The sequence below is a fragment of the Ostrea edulis genome, chromosome 7 (genome assembly GCF_947568905.1).
Source record: "Ostrea edulis chromosome 7, xbOstEdul1.1, whole genome shotgun sequence".
In the NCBI taxonomy this organism is placed as follows: Eukaryota; Metazoa; Mollusca; class Bivalvia; order Ostreida; family Ostreidae; genus Ostrea; species Ostrea edulis.
In genome coordinates, this window is record NC_079170.1 from 84204974 (window position 1) to 84223454 (window position 18481).

The 18481-nt window shown below is 35.4% G+C and overlaps 2 protein-coding genes across 2 annotated transcripts; one reads left to right on the top strand and one right to left on the bottom strand.

Annotated features, from left to right (window-relative positions):
* Positions 1-314: 314 nt before the first annotated feature.
* On the bottom strand, positions 315-16749 carry LOC125653374 (E3 ubiquitin-protein ligase TRIM71-like). Its single transcript, XM_048882810.2, has 2 exons — positions 16588-16749; positions 315-2878 (listed from the first exon to the last, which is right to left on the bottom strand). Exon 2 carries the CDS (start codon positions 2865-2867, stop codon positions 1212-1214), a length of 1656 nt encoding a protein of 551 aa, XP_048738767.2. The 5' UTR covers positions 2868-2878; positions 16588-16749; the 3' UTR covers positions 315-1211.
* LOC125654632 (axoneme-associated protein mst101(2)-like) lies at positions 5538-6660 on the top strand. The gene is made up of 2 exons (XM_056145875.1): positions 5538-6223; positions 6324-6660. The coding sequence occupies exons 1-2, from the start codon at positions 5538-5540 to the stop codon at positions 6658-6660; spliced, it is 1023 nt and encodes a 340-aa protein (XP_056001850.1).
* Positions 16750-18481: the final 1732 nt, after the last annotated feature.

Sequence of the window (18481 nt, forward strand, 5' to 3'; positions counted from 1 at the left end):
TTATCTCCCCATCCCTTCAATCCCCTCTATTTCTCTCCCCCTCTTTTTCTGTCCTTTCTCTCTCTCATCTTTATCTCTCCTTACGTTCTCTCCCTCTTTTTTCTCCCCCTCCTCTTTCTGTCCTTTCTCTCTCTCACCTCTTTATCTATCCCACATTTTTGTCCTTTCTCTCTCTCATCTTTATCTCTCCCTACCTTCTCTCCCTCTTTTTTCTTCCCCTTTTTGTCCTTTCTCTCTCTTTCTCCCCTCTTTATCTCTCCCTACCTTCTATCCCCCTTTTCTCTCCCTTCTTTTCTAGAACAAATTAAATAATCTTGAATTTACTTTCAATTTTATTATTGATTATGGCTAAAGTTACATACACTATCATAAATGCACATTTTTAAAACAAACAGATTTAGAGTTGATATTATTTTGAAGTAAACTTATATCTTATCATTTCATATTAAAACATTTATCATTGGAATTATATTGAAATGATGTTTCCTTCTTGAAGTTTAGAAATGCAATTTCATGATGTCCCATTACATACAATGATATTGGAATTTCTTTTCAAATCAAAATCAGATATACAACTAGAATTAAATCATTATAGATTATACAAAAAGTAGTCCCCCTGCACGGGACCCTCCAGCTAAATCTGATTATATCACTACATGACTACAAAGTTCTAAAACAGGGAATAAAACAAAGAACAATCAAACATATCATGAGGCCCATGGTTCTCTTTAATAAATTTTACTCTTGTATTTCCAAACTTTTACAGATCTGACAAGGAGGGCAGGTCTCCACTGATCTTTAACACACCGCCGAGGTACATGTTCTACCACATGCCACGCTTCATTAAACAGGAAATTGTGAAAAAACAGATCAAATTCACTATGATGATAGGATAGATTCTTTTCATCACTCATTAGCGATGATGATAGGATGCATACTTACATGGGCGGACTATGACAATTTCACAAACATGTACCACTTGTGTATGTGCATGTACTTCCTTGGACTGCAGGTAGACACATCCAGAATAAAACAAGATTGAATAGTCATTTTAACACCTTGGGTTAAAATTATCAATGTTCAAATTTACAAAAAAGAAGACGTAACAATGAATGAATATACTGTTGTGTAAATACCACTAAAATATGCATGTATCAAGAGCAATGTGTGAATTCTGTCATTATCTGCTGTCTGTATGTGATATCATGTGTTTATTTCATGTACTGAATCACTTTCACTTTTCCTGAATGAACTAACCCTACCCACAACCTCCCCTCACTGTCCACGCTCAGTCCATCAGGATAATCTAGTCCACAATTATCCACACATCTCAGGAACTGTCCGTTCTGATCCAGGATGTGTAGACAGGCATTGTTGAAATCTGTCACAATGATCTGACCCATGGAGTCTGTCACTATATGTACAGGATCAAATGATTCCTTCCTCCTGGCTGGTGTACCATCGTATCGGAATCGGACTCTTCCTGTCTTGTCAACCACGACCACAACCTTAGCATTACCATCAGAGGCACAGATGTCTCCATTGTTGTTCTCCACCACATACAGTGCATGTTTCCCTTCTTTATAGATTGATTTTCCATCTTCAATTATTTCCTGTTTCACTGTATGTCCCTGATAACGGACAATTTTATGTTGGCTAAAATCAGTAGTACGCATACTGACCAGGATGTCCCCTGACTTAGTACAGCATAGTTTGACTGGACCCCAGCCCTGTGGTGTGGTTATCAGTGTCTCTGTTCTCCCGTGTCTGACAAGGTTCACAGTTCTATTGTAACCATCACTGTATACCAGTTCTCCTTGTCTGGTCACTGTGATGTCATTAGGCCAGCCTGGACATGTGGAGGTGACAGTGTCCCGTACAGACCCGTGTATGTCAACACGTCTTATGGTTTTATCTTTACCACTAACCCATACTTTATCCACTCCCACACAGGCAACACTGTATAGAGGATTAACTCCAGTAGGAATGGTTATAATTGATTTGGCTTGCTCTAACAGCTTTTGTAAAGATAAATAGGGGACTTCCTCTGTCAGACTGGACGGTGTTGTCTGTGTCAAGCTAGCCTTGTATTCTCCTAATTCCAGGCTGAGTTCTCTCCCTTGGACTGTGTTGGTTTTTAGTGATGGCAGTTTGATATCAATATCAGTAGGCATGTTTCTGTATTCCTGGAGTTTGGATTTGTAGTTAGTGACTGCAGACACATTGTTGGACTTCAGAATTTCTTTGTTTTGTTGAACTGTTTGGGTCATGTCTGGAATTTGATTTTTTATTTTGGATTGGTGAGAGTTTAGAGCAGCCAGGAGATTCTCTTTTATGGACTTCATCAAAGAACCGAGATGATTGAAAATGGTGTCGACTTCTTGGTGCCAGGATTTTCTGTGCTTTTCTTTTTCTTTGTCCAGTTCATCAAATTCGGCCATTATAATAGATAATTTGCTTTTTGTTTCTTCGTTTTTCTTCTTGTACTGTGAAATAATGGTGGATTCAATTTCTTTGGTTTCCTTTTCAATATCATTTTTTTGTTTGTTGAAGATATCAGACATATCTCCATATTTGTGTCCATTATGGAGACCAAGCATGCACTTCAGGCAAACTGGAATATCACATTGCTGGCAGTGGGCCTCACATCTCTGGTTTGTGTGAAATTCACACTCGGGAAAAACAAGTTGTATCTTTCTGTCTTTGAAATGAACGATGTCATGTGGTTGGTACTTGAACTTGTCCACGTGTTTACTAACACAGTCCACACACAAACTGAGTTGACAGTTGTTACAGAACTGCTGGGTAGGCTTGACACAAATGTCACAGGTGATGACCTCCTGTGCTTGGGAGTTGGGCGTGGCCATTATCTGTCTCACTGTAATAAAGAAAATCAATGATTCTTTAAAACCTAAAAACGGGAAATTGTAGAGCACAAGCTGGTGCTGAATTCACATTTTTGTTAAAAATTGTTCGATCGGGGGGGGGGGGGTATTACAGCCTCCATAGCTCTTCTCATGATATCTACATGTAGCCAGAAGAAATCATCCTATGACTGGCAGTATGAACATCATTATAAACCCCTGCTCCTCCATTAGTTTAAACCAAATAGAAAATAAGGATCATCATTTTCATTTAATCACTCATTTTAATACATGTATTCAGGTGCTTCCACATCATTTTGCAAAAATAAGAGGCCCATGGGCATCAATGCTCACCTGAGTGACATCGACTTTATACTGTTCTTTATCAGAAGACTTTTAAAGATTTTGTTACTCTCTTTATTCCCACGGAAAATTTTGACCCCATATCATGGTAATGACTTAACCAAATTTGAAGCCACACAGCATAGGAAGGCATATATAGCCGTGTTATTAACAAGGTATTGCTGGCCTGTTCTAAAGGATGGGACTTTTCTATGGATTGTTTCGTTGATATTCATGTACGTCATAGTATTTCATTTCTGATTCCTGCCCTAACTACACTCAGAGTCTATGATTTCTTTTGTTGGAGGGGTGTGTGTCTACACAACCTGGGAATATTTGCATATTGATAGAATAATGTGTGGCCCTGTAAGTCTTTAAAATTCCCTAAATGAACCCATATAGACCCCACCCTAGCCTCAGGGGCCAGGATCTGAACAAACCTGAACATGTACTACATTGGAATTCTTGCAGATATACATATGTCTCATCAAAGCCATTGGTTCTTTTTAAGATTTTTGAATGTTATAATGTGCACATGCAAGAGAAGCTCTTAATCTCAACAACACCAAGTACCTAAAAGTGTCAAATTCACAAAGTTCATGCAAGGTCAATCATCAAATACAAATAGTATCTAAAGCACTAAACTGACCAACAACATGAGCAGTTAAGATTAATTGTCATATTTTTGGCACAATTATTACCTGTCCCTTCCTCAGTACAAATAAAGAAAGTTTTACATTAGCAAAATATGTTTAAAAAATAAATATATAAAAAATGCTAACACTAAATCTATAGCAAGAGGCCCATGGGGCATATCGCTCACCTGAGTCACCTTGGCTCATATTTAAACTGTAACTACATCTGTTGTTTGAAATTGGACTAGATCTAGCTATATTTGAAAATTCAAATACTGTACTCAATAAGTCTTTTTATTTCCTGTTGGATTTGAAAACTTTCTTGTGTCTCCACCCCCAACACGATGATGGGCTCCATTGGAAGTGTGATATCAAACACAATATATATAAGTTGTTGGGCATCTTTCTTCCAATTTGAAGCACAATATTGATTTCGTGAAAAAAATTACCTCCCTTTATTTTCAAACACATATTATCTACGTAAAATTAAAATTAATTACCAATTACATATCGTCTCTAACAAAATAACAAACACAAAAACGAGTCATAAAAGAGACATTTTATTTCTTTTTAAATATTTTTCTTATCAACATGATAAAATTCAACCGCGATAGTTCAGCAGCAAATGGCGTGACGGGCGGGTGTAAAAGCCGGAATGGGGCTGGAATGGGAGTAGTGACATGAATTAAAATCACAATATCTCCGCTAATACTTGACATATTTTCATTGGATAAAGTTTCCGAACATCCGTGAAACAAGGACTATTAGAATATATGAAATATTTGAAATAAATTAATGCGGTATATTTAAAAACCTTGCCAGAATGGACCGAGCTCGAAAAAAATACTAATCTAAAATGAAGGAATAGACTCGTTTAACTGGCAATATCTCCTACACTACTTTGAGTATCTTCATTCGGTAAAGATTCCACATATCTGCAGATCCATACCGTCTAGAAAATATAAAACTGTTGAAGATATCTTATAGATAAATATACGAAAATCCTGCCGGAATGAAGAACGGTGTGCAATTTTAACAAGAATTCTGAGTAGTCCTTCTCGTGTAAACTACAATATCTCTTTTATATTTGAATATTTTTTCATTCGGGAAAGTTTCCATTCATCTATGATACTACAGCTATCAGAATATATACAGTTTAATTATATTTACCTTTATCTATGGATGAAAACCCTGCCGGAATGGGAAAATATGGACCATTTTTTAGGTAAAATCATAGGTCGGAATGGAGGTAGTGACATAAACAAAATCGCAGTATCTCCGTTATTATTCTATATATTTTCATTCGGTAAGGTTACACTACATCTGTAGAACCAGGGCTATTAGAATATATAAAACTCGTTTAAATAAATTAATAAGGTATTTTCATAAATCTTGTCGAAATGGACCGAACTCGACAAAAAGCGTATCTAAAGTACTGCAGGGGATCTCAATAAAATGTAAATATCTCCTATTAGTACTTTAAATGCTTTCATTTGGTAAAGTTTCCACTCATGTATGGACCCAAAGTGTCAGGTAATTATAAACTGTGATATTTTGTGTGAATTCTTTTTTACAAAACTTCGTACCGGAATGAACAGAGAATGTGCCAGCGAGAAAGCCTGTGAGCAAAAGTGTTTCTGCCCCCGGGATGAGGAGTGTGTCTGCGAGTGCGATGTGGATAAAAATCACCAGCAAAATGAAGAATCGCGTCCTTAAAACAATCCATGCCATCAACCGGGATGGACATGCATCATGTGAGAGAGAAGAAACAAGCCTGCAAATGCTAACAACGGAACCCGATGTGTGTGCTTATGTAAAATCGTTTGACAGCCATGGGGGTGTTGTGAAGAGTGCGTGCAGAAGCACCCATAAAAAAGGTTGTGAGAGTGATGAGAAGAATGTGTGCAGAAGCACTCAGAATAAAGTTTGTGAGAGTGTTGAGAAGAATGTTTGCAGATGCACCCAGAAGAAAGTTTGTGAGAGTGATGAGAAGAATATGTGCAGAAATATACAGAATAAAGTTTGTGAGAGTGGTGGGAAGAATGTGTGCAGATGCACCCAGAAGAAAGTTTGTGAGAGTGATGAGAAGAATATGTGCAGAAGTATCCAGAATGAAGTTTGTGAGAGTGATGAGACGAATGTGTGCAGAAGCACCCAGAGGAAAGTCTGTGAGAGTGTTGCGAAGAATGTGTACAGAAGCACCCAGAAGAAAGTTTGTGAGAGTTGTAAGAAGAATATGTGCAGAAGTACCCAGAAGAAAGTTTCTGAGAGTGTTGAGAAGAATGTGTGCAGAAGCACCCAGAATGAAGTTTGTGAGAGTGATGAGAAGAATGTGTGCAGAAATATCCAGAAGAAAGTTTGTGAGAGTGATGAGAAGAATATGTGCAGAAATATCCAGAAGAAAGTTTCTGAGTGTTGAGAAGAATGTGTGCAGAAGCACCCAGAATGAAGTTTGTGAGCGTGATGAGAAGAATGTGTGCAGAAATATCCAGAAGAAAGTTTGTGAGAGTGATGAGAAGAATGTGTGCAGAAGCACCCAGAAGAAAGTTTGTGAGAGTGATGAGAAGGATGTGTGCAGAACTATCCAGAAGAAAGTTTGTGAGAGTGATGAGAAGAATGTGTGCAGAAGCACCCAGAAGAAAGTTTGTGAGAGTGATGAGAAGGATGTGTGCAGAACTATCCAGAAGGAAGTTTGTGAGAGTGATGAGAAGGATGTGTGCAGAACTATCCAGGAGAACGTGAAAGTGTCTAGCGACAAGAGTGATTCCGATTGTGAGAATAATGTGAAAGTGCTGAAAGGTGGCGGTGTTTTAACGTAGTCTGTAAACGAACCGATGGATCAAATCCAGATTACTGCTGCGCTTAAAAATCCGGATCCCGCTAAAATTTGCGAAATTCCACCAGTGAAACCGGAGAGAAACCTATATGATAATCAGAAAAAACGCCGACGACTGTAGATGCGACCAGTATCAATGGTTAAACAATGGCAGTTCTTGTGTGTCGTCCGAGGGAGATATTCTACACCGTAAATATTTCAAGATTAAAATAGGTTGTCCCAAGTCTTCGTGAAACAGAAAAGCCGCAAGCTCAACGCGTTTCACCCGTAGCGCTTATTTTATGGAGTCCAACAAAGATCTAGTGCTAGTGCGTTATATCGGTGACGAATCCGTCTACATTCCGCTAACTTATGGTAACAACAAGAATAAAGAAAAGTGTGATTTTGTGCGTACGTGTCCGTCCGTCATGGATCAAATTAAGGAGGTATGTATACTACACCAGAGAAATATGATATGGATGAAAAGTGGAGGAGATGTACAACAATATTTTGAAATTGAAAACTTTCAAATTTACTATATTTAGTCAAAACGTGGAGTTTTAGTTGTTAGCAATCCGGGGAAAAAATTAAAACCCTTGCTGGACTCGTACTCGCGATCTACAGTTCAGCAGTCGACGCGCTAACCTACTGAGCTATTCATCTATGCGATGATTAAAGAAATGAATAGACAAAAATTTCTGATATTTATATTTTCATCCATATGTTAAAAGGAAGTCAGCCATTATGACGATGTAGAGTACCCCCTTAATGAGGATTCCGAAAGTGATGTCTCCCATGCAAATTTTCGATAAATTGAACGCGGCCAATAATGTTCCAAGTGTCGAATACATCGGTGTTATGAATGCGCGTGATGTGAACCAAGTAAAGAACATTTCTAAACATGTGCGTGCTACTAAAAAACTGACTAAAGACGAAATTTATAACTTGGTGTTATTAGGTTATCATTTGGAGAGTTTCATACACGAAATCAGAAAATTTTTCTGATCTTGTTACTATTCTGGGTTTACCAGAAATATTTGAGATTTTCAATCAGTTACTGGATGTTGATGATGCTAGTATTTCTATATGTTCAGGGTACGATACCACATTTAATTTGGGTGATTTTTATGTAACGCCTTTAATTTTCAGGCAGATACTTTTCGAGAGCAAACCAGCAATCCCTTTAGCATTTCTAATCCACGAACGTAAGTATCAAAAATGTCACGAAAGGTTATTTGATTATATTGCAGAGAAAATTCCAAAAATCAAACCCCCAAAAAATTACCATAGCCACCGAGAGGGAAAAGGGGGTTTCAAATGCTATTGCTAAAAGTTTGCCAAATTTTGTAAATCTGTTTTGTTGGAATCATTTAAAGCGTGATTTTAAGTTTTGGTTGCAAAAAGAAAACGGGCCTCAAGGTAACGAAATTGCTATTTACATTCAGGATTTGAGTAGTATTTTACAAAGCGATAAAGAAAATGCCGAAAATATTATTACCGAAGTTGCATCGAAATGGTCACAGGCAGCAGTTCAATATTTCGATATACATGTACATTTGAAATCAGATATATTAGCAAAATGAGTCATCCAGCAATTTCCTTGTCTGTACAATCCGTTTTCCGGGATAACAAACAACGCGTCAGAGAGTATAAATAACATTTTAAAACTACATGTTAGCGGCAAGGAACTTCCTGTAGATGCATTAGCTTTAAGTTTACAGTTACTACAATATCGGTATATTTATAATATTCAGTGTGGTTTGGCGGGTATCGGGCCTTAGAAATTATTAGACATGTTTTCTGGCATAAAAATTACAAAAGACGAAATCATAATTCCAAACAAATTGATAGAACCAAGTAAAATTATAGAATATGTTAAGGGTACTTTAGAAAAAAATACCCTGTTTGCGCTGCCGAAGATACTATTACTAGTACTTTTACAAATTCAGATTGTTCTTCCGAGAATTTAGAAGTAAATAATGAAAACCTAATTCAGGAACCAGTTCGAGGCGAACCAAAACAGAATATGTCACAAGCGTGTTTAGCTAAATTAACTGTTGAAAATAAGGGTGTTACATTTGTTGACGACCAGAAATCATTTATGATAAACGGTAGTACCAATAAAAAATACGCAGTTACTTTATTTCCTAAAGAAACTTGTCAATGCCCAGTTGCCGGTACTTGTTATCATATTTTAGCAGCGCGGTTAAAAATGGGGGATATTTCCGATACTAAAAGAGTTGTTAATTTGAAACAATTATCCGAAAATAATTTGAAACGTAACGAAAAAAAAAAGCTGGTAAGAAAAAACTGCGACCTAACGATTATGATAAGGAAGTAATACCCGTGTCCAATTCTGCCATTGTTTTAGACGAGAAAGACGATTTATGTCCATCGAAAAAAAGTAAAAAAAAATCGCCACCGATAGAAAGTGATAGACGGATCTAAGTCATAAAGCTAATATTTTGGATTCCCGTGGTTGGTTATGTTCAAATATAATAAATAAGTCTTTAGAAATAATTTCGAAACAATTTAAAAATATAAACGGTTATCAACTAACAAATCTTGCTCCCGTATTTGATAAAGATTTAAACTCGTGGAAATGCAAAAAGGGATTCCAGCCTTCAAATTTGCCATCTGCACAAATTCACCACACAGGTCGTGATCACTGGGTTATTTCATTTCAAAATAAAGAAAACGAAATTTGTATTTTGGATAGTTTAAGCAGCACTAAAAACCATACCACTAACACACCGTCTCTCGAAATTCAATTGTCTTTTATGGAAACAATAAACCGTCTGTGCAGTTAATTTATTTTAGAAAACCAGCAACAAAAAAATGGTTATGATTGTGGTTTATTCGCTATCGCCAACTTAGTAGAGTTTTGTTTTAACGATGCGACATTTGAATTTAAAACCGAGTTTGTTGTAAATAAAATGCGAGAACATTTAATCAGTTGTTTAGAACATGGTCAATTTACTAAATTTCCACAAGAAACCATAAATAATGAGATTGGTAAAGTTGGCTACTAGTAACCAGCTACTAGTAACTGGCTACTTAAAAAGAGAAAAGTTGGTTACTAGTAGCCAGCTACTTGAACCAGGAAAAGTTAGCTACTAGTAGCCAGTTACTAGTAGCTAGCTACTAAAAGTAAGAAAAGTTAGCTACTCGTAGCCAGCTACTACAAAATATAAAAGTTATAATTACTGATAACCAGCTACCAGATAAAGGTTAATGAGTTTGAAAATTATTATCTATCAGATTTATTTCTAAAGAGGACGAGGAGTCGTATGATATTTCAAGCTCAATTATCCCCAATTACATAACGTTGCAATACAAAATACGAATAAACTTTTTCAACTGAGTGTTTACTTTAAAAATGATACGGATTGAATTCAGACCTTCATTCATTTGATATACCATCCATTTGGAGATATCTGCTACTTTTACAATTTGATTCGAGTTACCCTGAAATTTCAACATTTGTATGAATACCGTAAGAAACTTTATGTTTGTATTAGATATCTGACGAATTTACAACTATACATATGGCAAGAAGTGATAGATTGTGTTTTGATACGCCACGTATTTTCAGATATCGCTCTTTAGGAAATCAGTTACTTACACATTTTGATTATCGGTACAATGAAATTTCAAGATCTGTGTGAATACTCCGTGTTTATATCATATATTTAACTAACTTACAACGATACGTATGGCGAGTAGTGATATTGGGTATCGTGATATGTCATGAATTTTCAGATGTCACGCTTAAGGAAGTCAACTACTTATACCTTTTGATGGCAGGTAACCTGAAATTTCAAGTTTTTCGCAAATATCTTAAGGCACGTTATGTTTGTATTAGATATCTCATTAATTTACCAATATTCATGTAAAGAGGAGTGGTATTAGATATCTTCATCAGCCATCAAGTTTCAGATATCACCATTAAGGAAGTCAGCTACTTATACCTTTTGATTCCTGGTAACCTGAAATTTCAAGATTTTCGTAGATATCTTAAGGAAATTTGTGTTTATATTAGATATCTGACTAATTTACAACTATCAAAGTGAAGAGGAGTGATACTAGGTATCTTGATATGCAATCAATTTTCAGATATCACGTTTAAGGAAGTCAGCTACTTATACCTTTTGATTCCGGGTAACCTGAAATTTCAAGTTTTTCATAAATATCTTAAAGAACTCCTTGTTTGTATTAGATATCTGACTAATTTACAACTATCCATATGAAGTGGAGTGGTATTAGGTATCTTGATATGCCATTAATTATCAGATATCACCCTTAAGGAAGTCAGCTACTTATACTTTTTGATTGAAGGTAACATAAATTTCAAGTTTTTTATCAATATTTTAAGGAAGTCTGTGTTTGTATTAGATATCTGACTAATTTACAATTATCCACGTGAAGAGGAGTGATATTAGGTATCTTGACATGCCATCAATTTTCAGATATCACGCTTAAGGAAGTCAGCTACTTATACCTTTTCATTGCAGGTAACCAGAAAATTCAAGTTTTTAGAAAATATTTTAGAAGCTCCGTGTTTGTTTTAGATATCTGATTAATTTACCAATGCACATATGACAAGATCTGATATTAAGTATCTTGATATAACATCAATTTTGAGATATCACGCTTAAGGAAGTCAGCTACTGATACCTTTTCATTCCAGGTAACCTGAAATTTCATTATTTTCATAAATATCTTAAGGAACTCCTAGTTTGTATTAGATATCTGACTAACTTACAACTATCCACGTCAAGAGGAATGATATTAGGTATCTTGATATGCCAACAATTTTCAGATATCACGCTTAAGGAAGTCAGCTACTTATACCTTTTGATTCCCGGTAACCTGAAAATTGAAGTTTTCCATATATATCCTTAGGAACTCTGTGTTTGTATTAGATATCTGACTAATTTACAATTATCCATGTGAAGAGGAATGACATTAGGTATCTTGATATGCCATCAATTTTCAGATATCACGCTTAAGGAAGTCAGCTACTTATTCCTTTTCATTGCAGGTAACCTGAAATTTCATGTTTTTCATAAATATCTTAAGGAACTCCTAGTTTGTATTAGATATCTGACTAACTTACTACTATCCACGTCAAGAGGAATGATATTAGGTATCTTGATATGCCAACAATTTTCAGATATCACGCTTAAGGAAGTCAGCTACTTATACCTTTTAATTTCAGGAAACCTAAAATTTAAAGTTTTTAGCAAATATTCTATGGAACTCTGTGTTTGTATTAGATATCGTATTAATTTACCAGTGCACATATGACAAGGAGTTATATTAGGTATCTTGATATGCCATCAATATTCAGATGTCACGCTTAAGGAAGTCAGCTACTTACACCTTTTGATTCTAGGTAACCTAAAATTTCAGGTTTTTCGAAAATATCCTAAGAAACTCTGTGTTTGTGTTAGATATTTCATTGATTTACCATCTCACATATTACAAGGAATGATATTAGGTATCTTGATATCACCCTTAATGAAGTCAGTTACTTATACCTTTTGATTCCTGGTGACTTGAAATTTCAACTTTTTCGTAAATATCTTAAGTAACTCTGCTTTTGTATTAGATATCTGACTAACTTACAACTATTCACATGAAGAGGAGTGATATTAGGTATTTTGATATACAATTTATTTTCAGATATCACCCTCAAGGAAGTCAGCTACTTATACCTTTTGATTCAAGTTGTCCGTAAATATCTTGAGGAATTATGCGTTTGTATTAGATATCTGACTAACTTACAACCATCCACGTGAAGAGGAGTGATATTAGGTATCTTGATACCTATTATCACACCTCTTCACGTAGATAGTAGTTAACTAGTCAGATATCTAACAAAAACACAGAGTTCCTTAAGCTATATACAAAACAATTTAAATTACAGGATGTCTGGAATGAAAAGGTATAAGTAGCTGACTTCGTCGAACGTGATATCTGAAAATTGATCGCATATCAAGACAGTTCATATAAACCCCTGTAATATCAGCAAAAAAAATTAGTCAGATATCTAACATATCTATCTGAAAATTGATGGCATATCAAGATACTTGATATCACTCCTCTTCACGTGGATAGTAAATAATTAGTCTGATATGTAATACAAACACAGTTCCTTAAAAGATATCTACAAAACATTTGAAATTTCAGATAACCAGGAATCAAAAGGTATAAGTAGCTAACTTCCTTTAGCGTGATATCTGAAAATTGATGGCATATTAAGATACTTAATATCACTCCTTGTAATATGTGAGATGGTTAATTAATGATGTATCTAATACAAAAGCAGAGTTCCTTAAGATATGTACGGAAAACTTGAAATTTCAGGTTGCCTAGAATTAAAAGCTATAAGTAGCTGACTTCCTTACTCCTGATATCTGAAAATTGATTGATGGCATATTAAAATACTTAATATCACTCCTTGTCATATGTGTGATTGTAAATTAATGAGATATCTAACACAAACACAGAGTTCCTTAACATATTTGCGAAAACCTGACATTTTAGGCTATCTGGAATCAAAAGGTATATGTAGCTGACTTCCTTATGGGTGATATCTGAAAATTGATGGCATATCAAGATACCTAGTATCACTCCTCTTGACTTTGGTAGTTGTAAATTAGTCAGATATCTAATACAAACGCAGAGTTCCTTAAGATATGTACGGAAGACTTGAAATTTCAGGTTACCTAGAATCAAATGGTATAAGTAGCTGACTTCCTTAAGAGTGATATCTGAAAATTGATGGCTTATAAAGATATCTAATACCACTACTCTTCATGTGAATATTGGTAAAATAATGAGAAATCCAATACAAACATGAAGTGCCTTAAGATATTTGCAAAAACTTTGAAATTTCATGTTACCTGCAATCAAAAGGTATACGTAGTTGACTTCCTTAAGGGTGATATCTGAAAATTGATGGCATATCAAGATATCTAATATTCCTTCTCTTCGCGTGGATAGTTGTATGTTAGTCAGATACAACTGTATCTAATACAATCACAGAGTTCTTTAAGATATTTATTAGAAAACTTGAAATTTCAGGTTACCAGGAATCAAAAAGTATAAGTAACTGACTTCTTTAAGCCTGATATCTCAAAATTGATGTTATAACAAGATACCTAATATCAGATCTTGTCATATGTGCATTGGTAAATTAATCAGATATCTAAAACAAACAGGAGCTCCTCCTTAAAATATTTTCTAAAAACTTGAAATTTCTGATTACCTGCAATGTAAAGGTATAAGTAGCTGACTTCCTTATGGGTGATATCTGAAAATTGATGGCATATTAAGATACCTAATATCACTCCTCTTCACGTGGATAATTGTAAATTAGTCAGATATCTAATACAAACAAGTTCTTTAAGATATTTATGAAAAACTTGAAATTTCAGGTTACCCGGAATCAAAAGGTATAGTAGCTGACTTCCTTAAACGTGATATCTGAAAATTGATGGCATATTAAGATACTTAATATCACTCCTTGTCATATGTGAGATGGTAAATTTATGAGATATATAATACAAAGACAGAGTTCCTTAAGATGTTTGCGAAAAACCTGAAATTTTAGACTACCTGGAATCAAAAGGTATATGTAGCTGACTTCCTTATGGGTGATATCTGAAAATTGATGGCATATCAAGCTAACTAGTATCACTCCTCTTCATTTTGATAGTTGTAAATTAGTCAGATATCTAATATAAACACAAATTTCCTTAAGATATCTACGAAAATCTTGAAATTTCAGGTTACCAGGAATCAAAAGGTATAAGTAGCTGACTTCCTTAATGGTGATATCTGAAAATTGATGGCTGATGAAGATATCTAATACCACTCCTCTTTACATGAATATTGGTAAATTAATGAGATATCTAATACAAACATAACGTGCCTTAAGATATTTGCGAAAAACTTGAAATTTCAGGTTACCTGCCATCAAAAGGTATAAGTAGTTGACTTCCTTAAGCGTAACATCTGAAAATCCATGACATATCACGATACCCAATATCACTACTCGCCATACGTATCGCTGTAAGTTAGTTAGATATATGATATAAACACGGAGTATTCACACAGATCTTGAAATTTCATTGTACCGATAATCAAAATGTATAAGTAACTGATTTCCTAAAGAGCGATATCTGAAAATACGTGGCGTATCAAAACACAATCTATCACTTCTTGTCATATGTATAGTTGTAAATTCGTCAGATATCTAATACAAACATAAAGTTTCTTACGGTATTCATACAAATGTTGAAATTTCAGGGTAACTCGAATCAAATTGTAAAAGTAGCAGATATCTCCAAATAGATGGTATATCAAATGAATGAAGGTCTGAATTCAATCCGTATCATTTTTAACGTAAACACTCAGTTGAAAAAGTTTTGGTATTTTGCATTGCAACGTTATGTAATTGGGAATAATTGAGCATGAAATTTCATACGACTCCTCGTCCTCTTTAGAAATAAATCTGATAGATAATAATTTTCAAACTCATTAACCTTTATCTGGTAACTGGTTATCAGTAATTATAACTTTTATATTTTGTAGTAGCTGGCTACGAGTAGCTAACTTTTCTTACTTTTAGTAGCTGGTTACTAGTAACTGGCTACTAGTAGCTAACTTTTCCTGGTTCAAGTAGCTGACTACTAGTAGCCAACTTTTCTCTTTTTAAGTAGCCAGTTACTAGTAGCTGGTTACTAGTAGCCAACTTTACCGATCTTAAATAATACTTCAACTTTAAAATACAAAACAATGAAAATTGGTTGTAATTGTTCCTGTAACTTTCCAGACTGGATTGATGAAATGATAGGTTGTGAAAAGCAGTGCAATATATGGAAACATTGTAAATGTGCAATTGTGCCTGATTATTGTAAAGAAGTGGATTTGTTCGGAGCATGATCGTGAATAAAAGATGTTTCTGTTGGTTTTGTGTTGATTTGATATGGTAATTATCTTCAAGTGTCAGTGTGCAATATATGGAAACATTGTAAATGTGCAATTGTGCCTGATTATTGTAAAGAAGTGGATTTGTTCGGAGCATGATCGTGAATAAAAGATGTTTCTGTTGGTTTTGTGTTGATTTGATATGGTAATTATCTTCAAGTGTCAGTGTGCAATATATGGAAACATTGTAAATGTGCAATTGTGCCTGATTATTGTAAAGAAGTGGATTTGTTCGGAGCATGATCGTGAATAAAAGATGTTTCTGTTGGTTTTGTGTTGATTTGATTATTTGGTAATTATCTTCAAGTGTCAGTCCCTGTGCACCTTGTTTTTCACACCTTTTGAGTTTTGGGGAACGTTAAGCCTAACCGTGTTATCCTGGCCTAGCGGAGTATTGGCGGAGATATTGCGATTTTAATTAATTTACTCCCATTCCGGCTTTTACACCTTACCTGGCGTGACGTCACACAAAAACTTATGGAGAGTTAATATTTTCGAAAGTGTGTTTATTTTTAATTTTAGTGTAAATGACGGCAATTAAAAGGGTGACCGATCCAGAAACCAGGTGGGGCACATCGACTGATGTTATTTATACCGGGTACTGCTGTTATTTATACCGGGTACTGCTGTTATTTATACCGGGTACTGCTGTGTTTTTACCGCAATATATCACCGGAGCAGATTTTGTCGAAATCGCGTTGCATTCCTGTCGCGTTGCATTCCTGTCGATTCGCTCGCTATGCTCGCGAAGCTCAGTGGTAGTATTTATGCCCATTTCTCATATATTTCTACTTTATTGATAAAATTGCCGACTCCTGTGATCTATAAATAAATTGAGAACAAAATAGATAAGAGCCCCTGCATTTCCTAGATACTGTATAATAGAGCAGAGATGCGCAGATATTGATTCAATGATACTTGAATGATTTACCTTTCAGTTTGGATGTCAATGAAAGACGAAATCCATGACCCCACCTCGATATTCACCAGGCTGGGTCGCATTCTCTATCCAGAGTTCCGTGCGCTCCTCGCACTGTGAAGCTTGTGTAGCGCGCCCTCTGGTGAGGGAATGCCTGACAGGCTGGGAAATTTTTTAAATACTTTCGTTTTGGTTACAGACTACTACCCCTATTTCAAGCAGTGCCAATTTATAAATAGAGGGGGTTTTTTCTTAAAAATTCCTGGGGATGTCTGTGGGGTGGAATTATGTTATTCTAGGGCATAGATGGAAAGGAGAGGTCTGAACAAAATTTAAAAAAATTATAATAATGGGAAATGATGTATAATGAGTATAGTAAGAAGGGTGTAAATAGGCCACTCTTTACCTGCTTCTCAAAGGGAAAGGGAAATATGCAGGGTAGGGGTTACTTGCGGTGTCATAACAGGACTTGTGTACGGTAGATTTTCCTGACATTCACAAATATTTTTTGGACTTGAATTGCCCTAAGTCTGTACTAGATTCCAGGTAAGATGAGGCGGTGGAAATTTTCATATTAATTTTTATGTTATAGCGGAATGTGTAGTAAAATAATTGGTAGTCTGTGTCCTTTTGGTACGCACTCTTAACTGCGCAATCTCCTCACATATACAAAGAGTTATACCTCTTTGTTCACCACCAAGTGTGTTTTCTGTTAGTCAAATTTTAATATTGGCAAACCCTCGCCAATTTTTAAAGAAGTTTTAAAGATATAAGTTCGATGTGAGAAATGAATACATTGTCATATATTGAAGGATTAACCTCCTCCTAAATTCCAATTTTGGCTATGTACTGTTATCTGCAACGCGTTGCATATACGTTTTGGGGTACTAAAATCCCTAGTATATTACGATACCAAAATATACATCGTGTTCGTGTCTTCGATACAAAATATTAAACTGAAAGAAAAATTTTCAATGAATATCAAGGAAATTGCCTAAAATATAGAGAGATTTATGAACAATATCGTATGCTTCATGCGGCTTATTCTGATATACCATTTCTCTTTTTAATTCATTTATTTCTCTTTCATATGTACATGTCTATATCAACATTTTAACAAAACATGTGCCCTAATTATTATCAATATTATTTACGAAATTAAAATATTACCACCATGCTATTATAGCATCTAACATCAAGACGTTGCAGGCAACGCTCCACAGTTAAATCCCCGATTTTCTCGTAGAACATTGCAAATAACAGGAGTATATTAAGAATCAATATAAAATGTACATAAAGGGGAAGTTTCCCCGGGAAGAGGGTTTTCTTGGGGGAACCATATCAGAGAAAACGGGGCTTGGTTTCTTTTTGGGGGATCAAGCTAAATAAGTTTATTTCCTTCGACAGTGTACTTTCTTTTAAAAATCATATTAGTTCCATCTCTCGTTCTTGTTATTATCATCTGCGGAATATTGCACGGATTAGTTCTTTCATCAATGATGACGCCTGCAAGACACTTGTATGTTCTCTTGTGTTATCACGCTTAGACTATGGAAATGCACTATTTAAAGGGCTATGGGGTAGCAGATCTGAGCAGGCTACAGACAATCCAAAAATCAGCAGCTCGACTTGTTGCCCGGGTCAGGAAGCATGACCATATATCACCGGTGCTTGTGTCCTTGCACTGGCTTCCGATTGATTCCCGTGTTGAATACAATATTTTACTGCACACATACAAGGCACTAAACGGATTGGCACCGGCCTATATCAGCGACCGCATCACTGTGTACGAACCAAAACGATCTCTGCGTTCATGCAATTCACGATTGCTAGAAAAATCCCGCGTTCGTACAAAGACCTATCGAGATCGAAGGTTTGATGTAACAGCTGCCACACTATGGAACAG

Excerpts from the sequence above, each read along its gene's own strand:
- LOC125653374 (XM_048882810.2), bottom strand. The coding sequence starts at position 2,867 with ATGGCCACGCCCAACTCCCAAGCACAGGAGGTCATCACCTGTGACATT.
- LOC125654632 (XM_056145875.1), top strand. The coding sequence starts at position 5,538 with ATGAAGAATCGCGTCCTTAAAACAATCCATGCCATCAACCGGGATGGA. Across the intron at positions 6,224-6,323 it reads GAGAGTGATGAGAAGAATAT|AAATATCCAGAAGAAAGTTT; the intron begins GTGCAGAAATAT and ends GAATGTGTGCAG.